General features: G+C 38.9%; 1 protein-coding gene across 1 annotated transcript; it reads left to right on the forward strand.

Annotated features, from left to right (window-relative positions):
• The first annotated feature begins 9,862 nt into the window (after positions 1-9,862).
• Positions 9,863-13,751, forward strand: LOC139572511 (homeobox protein CDX-1-like). Its single transcript, XM_071395236.1, has 3 exons — positions 9,863-10,540; positions 12,425-12,570; positions 12,687-13,751. The coding sequence occupies exons 1-3, from the start codon at positions 10,102-10,104 to the stop codon at positions 12,915-12,917; spliced, it is 816 nt and encodes a 271-aa protein (XP_071251337.1). The 5' UTR covers positions 9,863-10,101; the 3' UTR covers positions 12,918-13,751.
• The last annotated feature ends 319 nt before the right edge of the window (positions 13,752-14,070 follow it).

Consider the following 14,070-nt stretch of genomic DNA (forward strand, 5'->3'; position numbering starts at 1 on the left):
TTCATATCTCAAGCCAAGCAGGTCAGCTCCGATGTAAACTGATTCCAGAATATGGAATGTAAATAAACATGGGAAGCATGCTGGGAATGAGGAACCATCATTTTTTGGCTACAAACACAACAGGGCGTGCTTCTTTACTCACACAACTAGTAGTTTTCCACACACAGACACAAGCAGGAAAACCTCACTGGCCCTTTCTTCAGGGGCTGGTCACTGGACAGACTCCTCTCTTGGGAGCACTAAGCAGTCATAACTTCTGATTAAGGTCAAATAAGAATCTCCAAAGACAATTGACATTGCAAAAACTGCATTGGACGCCAATAATGTGCAGAATATTGATCAAATATGATCATGACATATACTGTAGAGTATGAATATAGAAGCTGTATTCTCTTAACATGCATCCATAAGTCCTGGATGACACTATAATATAGGCTGGATTCAATGCAACAACAATGTTGCAATAAATGAACTACAGTGCCTTCAGGAAGTATTCACCACCCTGGATTTTTTCCACATTTTGTTGTGTTACAGCCTGACATTAAAATGTTTTTTTTTTTTGTCATTGGCCTACACGTAACACCCCATAATGTCAGTGGAGGTTTTTTTTCAATTAAAAGTGAAAAGCGGAAATGTCTTGAGTCAATAAGTATTCAACCCCTTTGTTATGGCATGCCTAAATAAGTTCAGGAGTAAAAATGTCCTTAACAAGTCACATAATAAGTTGCATGGACTCAATAATAATAATAATAACGTTTAACATGATTTTTGAACAACTCCCTCATCTCTACACCCCACACATACAATTATATTTAAGGTCCCTTAGTTGATCAGTGAATTTCAAACACAAATTCAACTGCAAAGACCAGCAAGGCTTTCCAATGCCTCGCAATGAAGGGCGCCTATTGGTAGATGGGTGAACGTTTTAAAAAGCAGACATTGAATATCCCTTTGAGCATGCTAAAGTTATTAATTACACTTTGGATGGTGTATCATTACACCCAACCTTTCTAACTCAGTTGCCGGAGAGAAAGAAAACCTCTCAGGGATTTCACCATGAGGCCAATTGTGACTTTAAAACAGTTACAGAGTTTAATGGCTGTGGTAGTTGAAAACTGAGGATGGATCAACAACATTGTAGTTACTCCATAATACTAGCCTATTTGACAGAGTGAAAAGAAGGAAGCCTGTACAGAATAAAAATATTCCCAAAACATGCATCCTGTTTGCAACAAGGCACTAAAGTAATACTGCAAAAAAATACCACTCCATATTTTCAAGAAAGTGGTAGCTGCATCATGTTATGGTTATGCTTGTAATTGTTAAGCACTGTGGAGTTTTTCAGGATAAAAAGAAACGCACAGGCAAAATCCTAGAGGAAAACCTGGTTCAGTCTGCTTTCCACCAGACAATTGGAGATTAATTCACCTTTCAGCAGGACAATATTTTCAAACACAAGGCCAAATCTAAAATGGAGTTTCTTACCGAGACGACGTTGAATGTTCCTGAGTGGCATAGTTACCGTTTTGACTTCAATTGGCTTGAACATCAATGGCTGTCTAGTAATGATCAACAATCAACTTGACAGAGCTTGAATTATTTATTTAAATGGACAGATATTATACAATACAGGTGTGGAAAGCTCTTAGAGTCTTACCCAGAAAGATTCACAGATGTAACCGCTGCCAAAGGTGACTCTAACAGGTATTAACTCAGGGGGTTGAATACTTATCTAATCAAGTTATATTAGTGTTTTATTTTTCATAAATTGTTTACAAATGTTAACATTTTTCTTCCACTTTGACATTACAGAGTATTTCGTGTGGGTTGTTGACAATTAAATCTGTTTGAATACCAGTTTGTAACACAACACATGTGGAAAAGGTCATGGGGTGTGAATACTTTCTGAAGGCACTCTGTAATGCAATGAATGGATAGATCTGGGAGAAATATGTAATATCCGGAAACCAGAACTGCTTTGCCAGTCAAGACAGAAACCAAAAAACCAAAGAAATGGAGTGGTGCTGGTCTTTCATAACAGAGCCTCTCAAATGAAAACATCCATCGTGAACGTACAATGAAAAAGTATTGTTGCCCCTCAAACAGCTTTACTCAAGGTCATGAAAATAGCACAGTATGTTGTTTGCCTGGTAATCTGAAATATGACTAATGAAACAACTAGACAGAGATGACAAAAAAAAACATAAATCTGCCATCTGAAGTACCCATGGCAGGATATGAGGAATGTGATGAAACATCATTAATACAATGCATTGACTGTAACTTACCCTACTATAACCAAAGCAAAACGAGCATATCACCTCTGATGAATCAGAGTTTGTGTGCTGCCCAAGGTAACAACGGTCTCTGCAACAACACCAAAACGGACCTGGAAAAAGAACACATCCCGTTTGCATCTAATTAAAGGGCTCTGTTTTCATTTCTTTCCTTTGGAAAATTGTATTTATGAAAAAACCTCCCTCCCCAGCGTTCCCACTTCCACAGCTCCTTCCCAAGACAAACACAGCACCCCATAGCAGAATGCTCCATTAATCACTATAACAGAGGTGACACACTGAGGGCCTTCTTGAAACCATGCCAAAACACATTCCCTTAATCAGGGGGGAAACAGCACAGATTGAACTGCTATCATGTGCAGATTTGAAGCCATCCGCCACACAATAATGCCCAATAACTACAACAAAAAAACAACACAGGTTCCCCCCAAGCCCACTACAATACAATGCGATTCCCAGACCCCCTGCTCCAAGAAGGTGGACTATAGACCACGTCCAAACCTCCTCTCAACTAGAAGCAGAACAATGGTCCGGATGCTGTTTCCACAGTCAGACTAGCTGGAGCTTCACCCCACCTTTAAGCAGCAAGGAAGTATCACAGACCAAGTCAACAACAAGTGCATCGAAATAAATAAAGGCTTCCCCCGAAAATGGACTTGTGAACTCCAGGGGTGTAGAACAGAAGAAGGTGTACTAGGGTGAGAAAGAAACACTGTGTATAAAGACCATCAGAGTTCCAACAAACATTAGCAGGTTACTCTCCCAGCTGTGACAAACGTTTGGAGGTTAAAGGGAACCTACATGAATTCACTTTTAATGTTATACTGAAACTCCTGAAATACGTTTAGACTGCAGAGAAAATTCATTGCATTTTCAAAGCAAGGCAGAATGAGGTCTAAAAATAAAAGCCCTCCCTCCCCTTTATCATCTGATTCAGACCACAGAATCTCCCAAAAAACGGAAATACTATAACTGCATTGTCTTAAACAGACCTCCCCTGTTGCCTGACATGAAAGAGAATGGCCTGCAAATCAATACAAGGCTAAACAAGGGATGGGATTACACATTAATTCATGAATGAATGAACACAAGACCGCTGCAAATGCTGGCACTGTTGCATTAGACCCAGACGAGTTGAGACTAAACCAATCTCTTTGAGTTCACTACCACAGATCTGAGGACGGCCTCTTGGTGCTGACAGGCAACAGGAAGTAGTGATGTCCCAGCAGACGCAGCCAGCGGGGTCCGGGAAACCAGGATTAGCGCCGCAGCCTGCCATAAACATGTGTTTGTGCTCATAAATAGCCACGCCGTTTCTCTGAATTGATTATGGCAAAGTGGTCACTGCATTTTTCCCATGCCTCTCTGATGGTTTCAGCACTGTGTTCTTTCTGTGTTCTCTGCCCCCTTCCGATGCAGTCGTAACACGGGTGAGCTGGTTTCACTAAGGTTTTCATTTGAATGACAGGGATAAATATGCAAACAATTCTCTCTTGACATAATGGTTGGTATACTTCGTCAGATACATTTTCAGTGAGGACTAGGATGTTTTTGACAGATCTTGGAGCAAATCCATCATGTACAAGTCCAGTTCAGTCTGCAGTCTGTAATATTTCTGAAAACTGTTTCCCCCAATGGCATGCCTGTCAGATACAAATTAAGACTGACACAGGCATTCCATTGTTCCACTCATCTGTTTTTCCAAGTCTTTCTTTAAAATCCTAATTGCACTTGAAATACCACAACACCCCCTGGTGGCTCTCCTGGGAGCGATTCCAGAGGGCATAGAGGGAAGGGGTCAAAACTAGATTTAGCAGATTTTGCTCACAGCCGCCATTAAAATCCATTACCCATAAATTGGTTAAAACCCAAGCCCCCAACAAATAACTCCAGGCTGCAAAAGGTTTGGGAACTGAATGAGATGGAAGAAATAACACATACACTTAGATTACAAAGACCTACATTTATTAAAAGATGGAGCCCAGTAATGAGACTATTAATGGCATGAAATAACCCCCCCCTCGCTCTTTTTGTTTATAATAATGATTATGTCTGGCTGGAAATGTTATGATTTCTGTTATGTTAATGCACCACCTTATATATTGAACTGCAACAATCTGTATTAATATTTGCCTGTTTTTAAATGTTAAACATTACCCCCCTAATTGAACTATGTCCATCTCATCTCTCTAATGCACAACACATGAATGGAAAGGAACCAAAATATAATGGAATCTTTGCTTTAATTTATTTCAAGAGCATTCAGTCTTGAAATGAGCATGTTCTACAATACATTTATACGACACATTAAATCCAATTTGATTGGTCACATACACATATTTAGCAGATGTTATTGCAGGTGTAGCGTATCGTATCATGTTTTTCTGAATTCCCTTTAGCTTGTTGTCATTTTGTCATATCCAGCACATTCTATCCAGAGCAACAATGGCCTAGTATTTAGACACAGCTATTTGATGGAATTCAATACTTTGTCAGTAGCTTGTTTTACTTGATGACTAGCCTGTGAATAAGTTTCTCTCACTTAAAACAGTGTACAGTAAGTGTAATCATTCTATGACTAGGACAGGAGTTAGTGGAAGTGCAGCTGTTGATACACACACAGTAAGTACATTGTGCTCTTCAACTTGAAGCTTCCTGCACACGTTTCCTCTCTAAAAATCCTTTAGTTCTTAAAAAAAAAAGGCATCTCCTGTCCTGTAGACACACAAAATATTCACTGTAAATCTTATGATAACACACTGGGCTGTTTCAACAAGCTAGCAAAACACCCGTTCCTGTTATCCCCTGACGAAAATGATTGAAATACTTGAACCTGAGTTGGGCTTCAACAAGCATCCTGTTTGAACTTGAGAGTGCATGTGAAGACGTTACGTCCCATCAACAAACTGAGAACCACCGTCTCTTGCTCTATCAGCGTCATATGGGTCAGTCAGAGCGGAATCTGTAGAATTTAAAGGTCACGAGGTCATGTTTTAGCACTTATCCTGCAGTGAAGTCCTGGGGTCCATCTCAACAACATCTGGACTTATGCAACCAACTAAAAACTTGTGCTTCTCCAACCTCATGTCACTGCTTTAGAATAATTTATTGTCAATATTGTGATGGTTGGAGTTATGGAAGCAGAAACATACTGTAATATGAATCTATTGGACCTATGGAATAATTATTTTGAGAACACATTACTATATATTTTGTGTTTAATTGTCATAGTGATTTTGAGTTTACAAAGAGAGAAGAATCAAATGTGCAAAGAGGGGCTCACACTGTCGTCAGCAGAGGGCAGTCACTGACAAGAAGAGAAGCAGTCACAGGGAGCAGCACAAACTACACTGTGCAGAAAATAACAATAAGGAAGGTATATACAAGGAGTACCAGTACCGAATCAATGTGCAAGAGGTACAAAATAGTTGAGGTAATTGAGGTAATACAGTATGTACATGTAGGTAGGGGTTAAAGTGCCTAGGCAATCAGGATATATAATAAACAGAGTAGCAGCAGCGTATGTGAAGTGTTAAAGTGTGTCTATGTGTGAGTGTGTGTGTGTGCATTTCAATTAACAGGTGTGCCTTGTTAAAAGTTAATTTGTTGAATTTCTTTCCTTCTTAATGCGTTTGAGCCAATCATTTGTTTTGTGACAAGGTAGGGGTGGTATACAGAAGATAGCCCTATTTGATAAAAGACCAAGTCCATTCTCTTTGCTCAAATAAGCAAAGAGAAACGACAATCCATCATTACCTTAAGACATGAAGGTCAGTCAATGCGGAAAATTTCAAGAACTTTGAAAGTTTCTTCAAGTGCAGTTGCAAAAACCATCAAGGGCTATGATGAAACAGCCCTCATGAGGACCGCCACAGGAAAGGAAGACCCAGAGTTACCTCTGCTGCAGGGAATAAGTTCATTAGAGTTACCAGCCTCAGAAATTACAGCCCAAATAAATGCTTCACAGAGTTCACATCTCAACATCAGCTGTTCAGAGGAGACTGCGTGAATCAGGCTTTCATGGTCGAATTCTTGCAAAGAAACCACTACTAAAGGACACCAATAAGAAGAAGACACTGGCTTGGGCCAAGAAACACGAGCAAAGGATATTAGACCGGTGGAAATCTGTCCTTTGGTCTGATGAGTCCAAATGTGAGATTTCTGGTTCCAACTGCCGTGTCTTTGTGAGATGCAGAGTAGGTGAACTGATGTCTGCATGTGTGGTTCCCACCGTGAAGCATGGAGGAGGAGGTGTGATAGTGTGGGGGGGCTTTGCTGGTGACACCGTCTGTTATTTATTTAGAATTCAAGGCATACTTAACCAGCATGGCTACCACAGCATTCTGAAGCGATAGCCCATCCCATCTGGTTTGTGCGTAGTGGGACTATCATTTGTTTTTCAACAGGACAATGACCCAACACACCTCCAGGCTGTGTAAGGGCTATTTGACCAATAAGGAGAGTGCTACATCCGATGACCTGGCCTCCACAATCACCCAACCTCAACCCAATTGAGATGGTTTGAGATGAGTTAGACCGCAGAGTGAAGGAAAAGCAGCCAACAAGTGCTCAGCATATGTAGGAACTCCTTCAAGACCGTTGGTTAAGATATATATATTTTTTTTTAACTAGACAAGTCAGTTTAAGAACAAATTACTATTTACAATGACAGCCTACACGATCCAAACCTGGTCAACGCTGGGCCAATTGTGAGTCACTCTATGGGACAACCAATCTCGTCCGGTTGTAATACAGCCTGGATTTGAACCAGGGTATCTGTAGTGACACCTTTACCACTGAGATGCAGTGCCTTAGACCGCTGTGCAACTCAGGAGCCCTAATGTGAAGCGGTCATCAAAGCAAAGGGTGGCTACTTTGAAGAATCTAAAATCTAAAATATATTTTGATTTGTTTAACACTTTTTTGGTTACTACATGATTCCATATGTGTTATTTCATAGTTTTGATGCCTTTACTATTATTCTACAATGTAGAAAATAGTAAAAGTAAAGAAAACCCTTGAATGAGTAGGTGTGTCCAAACTTTGACTGGCACTGTATGTGTGTCAGTGTGGTATGTCAATAAACATCACTGTATACATATTGTATTTACATGTATTTATAACTAAACTCCTTACATAAACGTGCAAACCAGTTGCCCAATAATATAGAAGTAACTTTGACACCTCCTGTAATTACACATTGTACAAACTTATGGAATGCACTTATCAAGGTACAAACAGAGGGATATCAGCTGATGATTTGGTTTCAGTAGGAAAAAAATATATACATAGATTTATTTTATGAAGATTCTGTTTGCTATTCTGCACTGGAATAACTTGTACACCATATAGGCCAACTGTAAAGCAATTCAGCTTGCATTGTAATATACACTCAGCACAGAACTGTACTATATGGTACACAGTATCACATTCCCTGGTAGATGGTGCCCTCTTGAGGGGACTATCTGGCAGTTGTTAGGTCTGGATTTAACCTCTGGTTGGCCACTAATGGGAGTTCTGTATCCATCCACAAGGAAGCAGTGGCTTTCAATTATCTCAGCTCAAATATCCTTCCACCAGAGCCTGAGGAAATAAGTCATTTCTTGGGTACAGTCAGTCAAGGCACCTGACTTGTATCAGAGTTTTTTGCCTGTTTAGTGTATGGTCAATGAGATTCAGAAGCCATACTTCACTTTGAAATATGAAATAAAATGCCTGTAAATGCAGTAGACACAAATGGACAGATCTCTCTATGTGTAGCACATGTCCTCTGATTTTTCTTCTTCACATAAACCAAACATTTTCATTACAAGGCACTGGCATGGTCATGGCTTCTTGAGCACCTCTCCCACCCACCCGAAAAGGAAAACATGTTTCCTATTTAATATTTGTTTCCATACCTTTAACACAAACAAAAGCAAGCTGGAGGGCAATCTTTATCTCCTTTGGGTTTATTTGATGCTAGATGACTCCAACTGTCTGTTGTGAAAAAACTATAATCAGTCATATATAAAAACATCAAATGCTTTAAAATAAATAAATAGGCCTATTTGTAGGCCTAGTAAAGTACATGTGTTATTACTAGGCCCGAGATTAGGCCTATGTTTGACAATTGTCCTTCGATTCGTTTGGATTGTTTTATGATAGATATTGGAATTAATTCGAGACTTTTTATGCAATCTCTTATGTAAAATAGGGACGGATAACAACTAAGATCATGCCTAATATATTGGCACGCACGGGCGCGAGACTACGTTGTCGTTAGCGGGTGTCATAGGTTAAACCGGAATTAGCTGTGAAGTGCAACCTTGAAGTGTCGACGTGCGAACTAAAACGAATGTGAAAAGTTCGCCTTGCTACAGGAGAAAGAAGCTGAGCAAGTCTCATCATACTTTGTACCTATTTTGCAAGTGAATATCTTTAACAAATACGATCAGCTTCCGAAGGCGTGAAACGTGTCTGTGGACATGGGAGACGTTGCCTTCCCATATTAACAGGTTTAGCCCTAAAGACATTATTCAACCAAAGGAGAGGAGAGTGTGACGGTTGTGTTGGACCATCACCTGCACTATAAGTGAGGGTTCCCCAACTGGCGGCCCATGTGCAGTTATTTGGCCCACCAAGTTTTTAGAGCATAAAAAAAGATGTATGTTTTTATTATTTTGGGGAATTTTCCTTTTTGGACTCTAAAAACACCAGGGGATCCGCTCCAAGTGATTTTAATTTTGGAAATCTGTTCCCAAGTATTCCCATGCATAATAGAGAGAGATATGTGATCATATACACTGGATATCATAAGGTGAATGCACCAATTTGTAAGTCGCTCTGGATAAGAGCGTCTGCTAAATGACTTAAATGTAAATGTAATATACAAATGTAACCTAGGTTTGAAATTATTATGTTTTAGTCAAATATTATTTCTGTTTGGGCTTCTTGTGGGCAATTTTCAGTCTACAAATGATTTGTAATTATGTTCTGCTCCCCTAACCATCTGTTCAAGAAAAAAATAGGCTTGCGGCTGAATCTAGTTGATGATCCCTGCTGTAAATGTTTAATGGTATTTTTTATTATTTATTATTCTCTGACACAAAGCAGAATGACAACAACACAATCAAGAAGTTGACAGCTACAATTGCACGTTATATAATTGAGGGCCTACAAATAGCCTACCTTATTGTAGCACAGTAACAGTCCTGTATTAAAATAAGGCCAAGGCTGTCCCATCTTTATTTCTAGTAAGGTATAATGTATGCAACTTAATAGGCCTAAATAAAAAATATTGTTGAAAATAGAAAATATATAGCAAGCACACTTAAATTAGGACACTTCAATTGGCCTGAGAGATATGTATAAGTCATAACGTGTTCAGGAGCATATCCATTTAAGCATATTGTTTGTTGGAGAAGTTGCAATTCACTTTTGCAATACATTTGATTATTGGCGTCAGTATTTCAGATTTGGGAGTGGAGTTTGCTCTTTTTTGGGGTGATGCGTAAAACAGGCGCTAGAAGACAGTGGGTTTGCCAGCACAATTGACTCGTCATTTGAATGCAAATTGTCGGGGTTTGAAGACTTCTGACGTCAGGAAGGAAGACCTTAGTATACCTTTACCACCACCACCTTGACAACAGAGCCACATCATGTGAGACAGTATCACGTCAGGAACTACTTCGCATTTAATTTGCACCATTGGACTATACACAACATAACCACAGCAAGAGGATTGTTATTTGATTTTTTTTGGACGCAGTTGCAGGGCAACTATGTACACTTGAAAGTCACTTTTGTCACTTTTTTTCAAATCATGCATGTGGGATACCTTTTGGATAAAGAAGGCAGCATGTATCACCAAGGACCTGTAAGACGATCGGGCATCAACATCCCACCACAGAACTTTGTTCCCACGCAACAATATTCCGACTTTACTGGATACCATCATGTGCCAAACATGGATACGCACGCACAGTCTTCGGGTGCTTGGGGAGCTCCTTATGGCGCACCGAGAGAGGACTGGGGCGCCTATAGTCTGGGTCCTCCTAACACTATTCCTACGCCCATGAACAACTCCTCGCCGGGACAAGTTTCCTATTGCTCACCTGAATACAATCCCATGCACGCGCCAGGGTCAGCAGTATTGCAACCACCTCCAGATAATATTTCTGTGGCTCAACTTTCCCCGGATAGAGAAAGGCGCAATTCTTCTTACCAGTGGATGAGCAAAACGGTACAATCATCTTCCACGGGTGAGTAAGGTCACAAGCTTGAGCCAAGAAATGCATAACACTGTTAAAATCATTCGTGCACAGCATCAACTCATGCCAAACCACATGTTAATATTTAGCTAAGAAGAGTCGGAATTGTTGTGTTTTTCTCGTGTGCTGTGAAAACTGCTGGTGTTGGCTCATAAAAGTTGTGCAAGTGCAACAGGTAGTATTTAGAAAATTGATAGAATATAAAAACTAATTGCATAATTTAAGTGATAAATCTCACCGTAAAAACGAATAACCTCATGCGTAATGGGTGCATTTTGGTAACATTTTTGAGAGATTCGTAACGAATAAAAGGAAGCACTAACATGACATTATCTAATCATGATTTAAATTAGATGTCACCAAAATCACACAGTCGCATGTAACATTTCTGTATTGGACACATTTTGAAAACTGTAAAATGCAACTTCAAGGCATTAAATTGTAAATCACAACAGACTCTAAACAGAAGCGAAAGGGGGGAAATGATAGGCTCTAGATCGAATTTGTCAAATTCATTATTGACAATGCAACTATAGGCCTACAATAGCGATAATAGTCTGATAAACTATGATATTAATTAAAACTTTAACATCTTAGTTATTTTCTGATACAGGCTTTTAGCCTTGTCGAGGAAACGATGAAGGTGTCAAGATTAGAAACGGCGCCAGGCGCACTTGTAATGCTAATTTCTCGACTCCCGTAAACTAGATGTGAGGTCTACTTTTCCTGCTACATTGTCTCAGGTTTTGAGGTTATCCGTCATATTCAGGTTGCGGCCTCTTTTAACACCTCATTTTACTTTGATATGCACCAAAGTGTCTTCCTCGGCTCCCATTCTTCGAGTTCTATTGCCGGAAAGGGTGACGTTTTTCACAGCAAATAAAGAAAGGTCTTTGACCAATATAAACAAAGCTTTATAACTTGGCAATAAACCACAGCATCTCTTAATTCGCTAGAAATTAAATATGTAGAAAATAGAATTCGTTTACTTTAGGCCTATATTTATAAATTAGACTAAGTTATAGTAACATAAGCCTAAATTAACTCGTATATTTCGTTTTATAGCTTATTAATTAACTTGGTTATAAAACGAACCACTGTAAAATCCTGAAATTCTTTTAGCCTTGATGTCTTTTTCTGTATTTGTATTATTAGGCTAGCTTATCAAACGTGTTGTCAAGTGTTTAATTCTAGGAGGCTATCCCTGGCCTTGTCAAACGGATCAAGCATGACCTATAGCTATAACTATTAATATCAACATGTTTCAATGTTGTTCAAAACGACTAATAATATTGTCTACCTGATAAAAGTGTATGTGTTTATGATATATTGATCAACAAAAGCAACCTGATCCAAGCTAGAGAAATGTCTGAGATAGCATTGCCTTGTTAGTCCTTTGTGTGTCGTGTGTTGCCTCTTAACACTTCAATGGAGTTTAGGTAATATCTCTGAGTCTCTTTGTTCTGCAGTTTGTTCAAAAAGTGAGATCAAAAGATCAGTGGCTCAATTTGCATATCTTCCAACAAAGCAACACAATCTAGATTAACATGATAGCCACCACTTCAGTTGATAGAGCCTAAAGATGTTTCATACACATTTTGAGATGTGTTAGATAAACGAATCGTAAAGTTTAATGGGCATGGATAATTAACCTGTTGATTTTCCTATTTCTCTAGTATTAAGCCTACTTGCTATAAATACCTAAAGTTACTGCTATAAAAGTGAATTTAAAACAAGAATGAACTTCAGAGTTTAAATAGCCTATTGCTCCATTATATATTATATATTGAAGTATTCGATGTTCATTGTGACTAGCCTATTTAAAAATTAGGCATACGGAGCAAATTGAATTCTCATAACTTCTCATAATTTCAGGCAAAACAAGGACGAAGGAAAAATACAGAGTGGTTTACACCGATCACCAGAGACTGGAACTGGAGAAGGAGTTCCATTTTAATCGTTACATCACTATCAGAAGAAAGTCAGAACTTGCGGGGAACCTTGGCCTTTCAGAACGACAGGTAGGTCTATACCAATTCATGATAGAGCATTATCGCCCTAGACTTGATCAATCAAATGATGAATCAAATATAAAACGAAATACCAATTTTGACACATTTTTCTTTTACATTTACAGGTGAAGATCTGGTTTCAAAATCGCCGAGCCAAGGAAAGGAAATTAATCAAAAAGAAAATGGGATCTGATGGCAGCGGAGGATCAGTGCACAGTGACCCGGGTTCAGTGAGTCCTCTGCCGGTACCAGGCTCACTCAGTCCGTCGGATATTCACGGCTCTCTCTACCCACCCCCCGGAATGAACACCTTGGCATCTATTAGGAACATACAGCAAGTTACTGTCACTCAGTAGTATCGAATTTGGACCATCCAACATAACTGAGCACTCCGACACGCTGAAAGGACAGTTCCGCAAGACTTGGCTCCCAATGGATTATTCAGACGTCCTGAAGCACATGTTGTGGATTACGAGAAGTCGAGAAACAAGATGATTTATAATTGCAACGAAATGCTGGAGGCTCTTCAAATATACTTTTTTTATAGAATAGTTCTAATAATAAAATAAAAACATACAAAAAATAAATGTCTGGTTCAGAAATGTAATGCTTAACATGTTTGTTTGTGTCTGAGTTATTGAGATAGGCAATATAATTTTCTGTGTGTGATAAGGTGTATAAGTGTTTGTTAATTAATAAAATGAGAAATCAGGTAGGCATTACATTTTATTTTAAGTTTAACTGGACAGAAAAGGCATATTATTAATTTGGAGTTTCTGTTTGACACACGTTTAGCATTTTCTGCTCCAATTTGATTGCAAAGCACACTTCCTTAATACAGGGACAAGTGAGGCAGGTTTTAAGAGTGATACGGGTAGAACGTTTGCCCGATGGCAACGTTCAAAATGAAAATAAAATGTGTTTTTTGCAATAACGTTATATCGTTTTTTACTTATTTCATTGACTGGAAAAGTATAGCGTACTACTGCAAAATAACAGGCATGTGAGTGTGCATAGGTTTACTGTTTTCTAAAACACTTAATTGTTGATGTATATATTTGATATTTCAAAACCGTACAAATGATTTATCAAGAGCTTCCTTCATTAGGCTATTACAGTTAACATGCTCTTAAATTGTTTATCGCCCTTCTGTTTCTTTTTCAAACTATAAGGATGTGATTAAAGTTCATTCTGACCACCCAGCATGTGTCAAAGGCAATATTTGATTGGTGATGTGCATGTAACGATATATATATATTTTTTTTTCTCTCTCAATAACATAGACCTATAGCCCTTCTCATGTGAATAATGGCACATCGTTTTGGAGTTGTTAAATTGCACCAAAAACGTTGCTATTGGCCAAAGCAATACACAGCTACACAGTCACTTTTTGCAACGGGATTCTATATAGTGTCAAGTTGTAGACTTTGTAGTCTAGGACTAGGCCTACTTATGCTTGTCCACAAACTGTCAAACTGTCTTCTCAATTCATGTTGACCTTTGAGCCAT

Source organism: Salvelinus alpinus, chromosome 4, assembly GCF_045679555.1.
Source record: "Salvelinus alpinus chromosome 4, SLU_Salpinus.1, whole genome shotgun sequence".
In the NCBI taxonomy this organism is placed as follows: domain Eukaryota; kingdom Metazoa; phylum Chordata; class Actinopteri; order Salmoniformes; family Salmonidae; genus Salvelinus; species Salvelinus alpinus.

Coding starts and splice junctions, on each gene's coding strand:
- LOC139572511 (XM_071395236.1), top strand. CDS start 10,102: ATGCATGTGGGATACCTTTTGGATAAAGAAGGCAGCATGTATCACCAA. Junction 10,541..12,424: donor GGTACAATCATCTTCCACGG/GTGAGTAAGGTC, acceptor TCATAATTTCAG/GCAAAACAAGGACGAAGGAA. Junction 12,571..12,686: donor TTGGCCTTTCAGAACGACAG/GTAGGTCTATAC, acceptor TTACATTTACAG/GTGAAGATCTGGTTTCAAAA.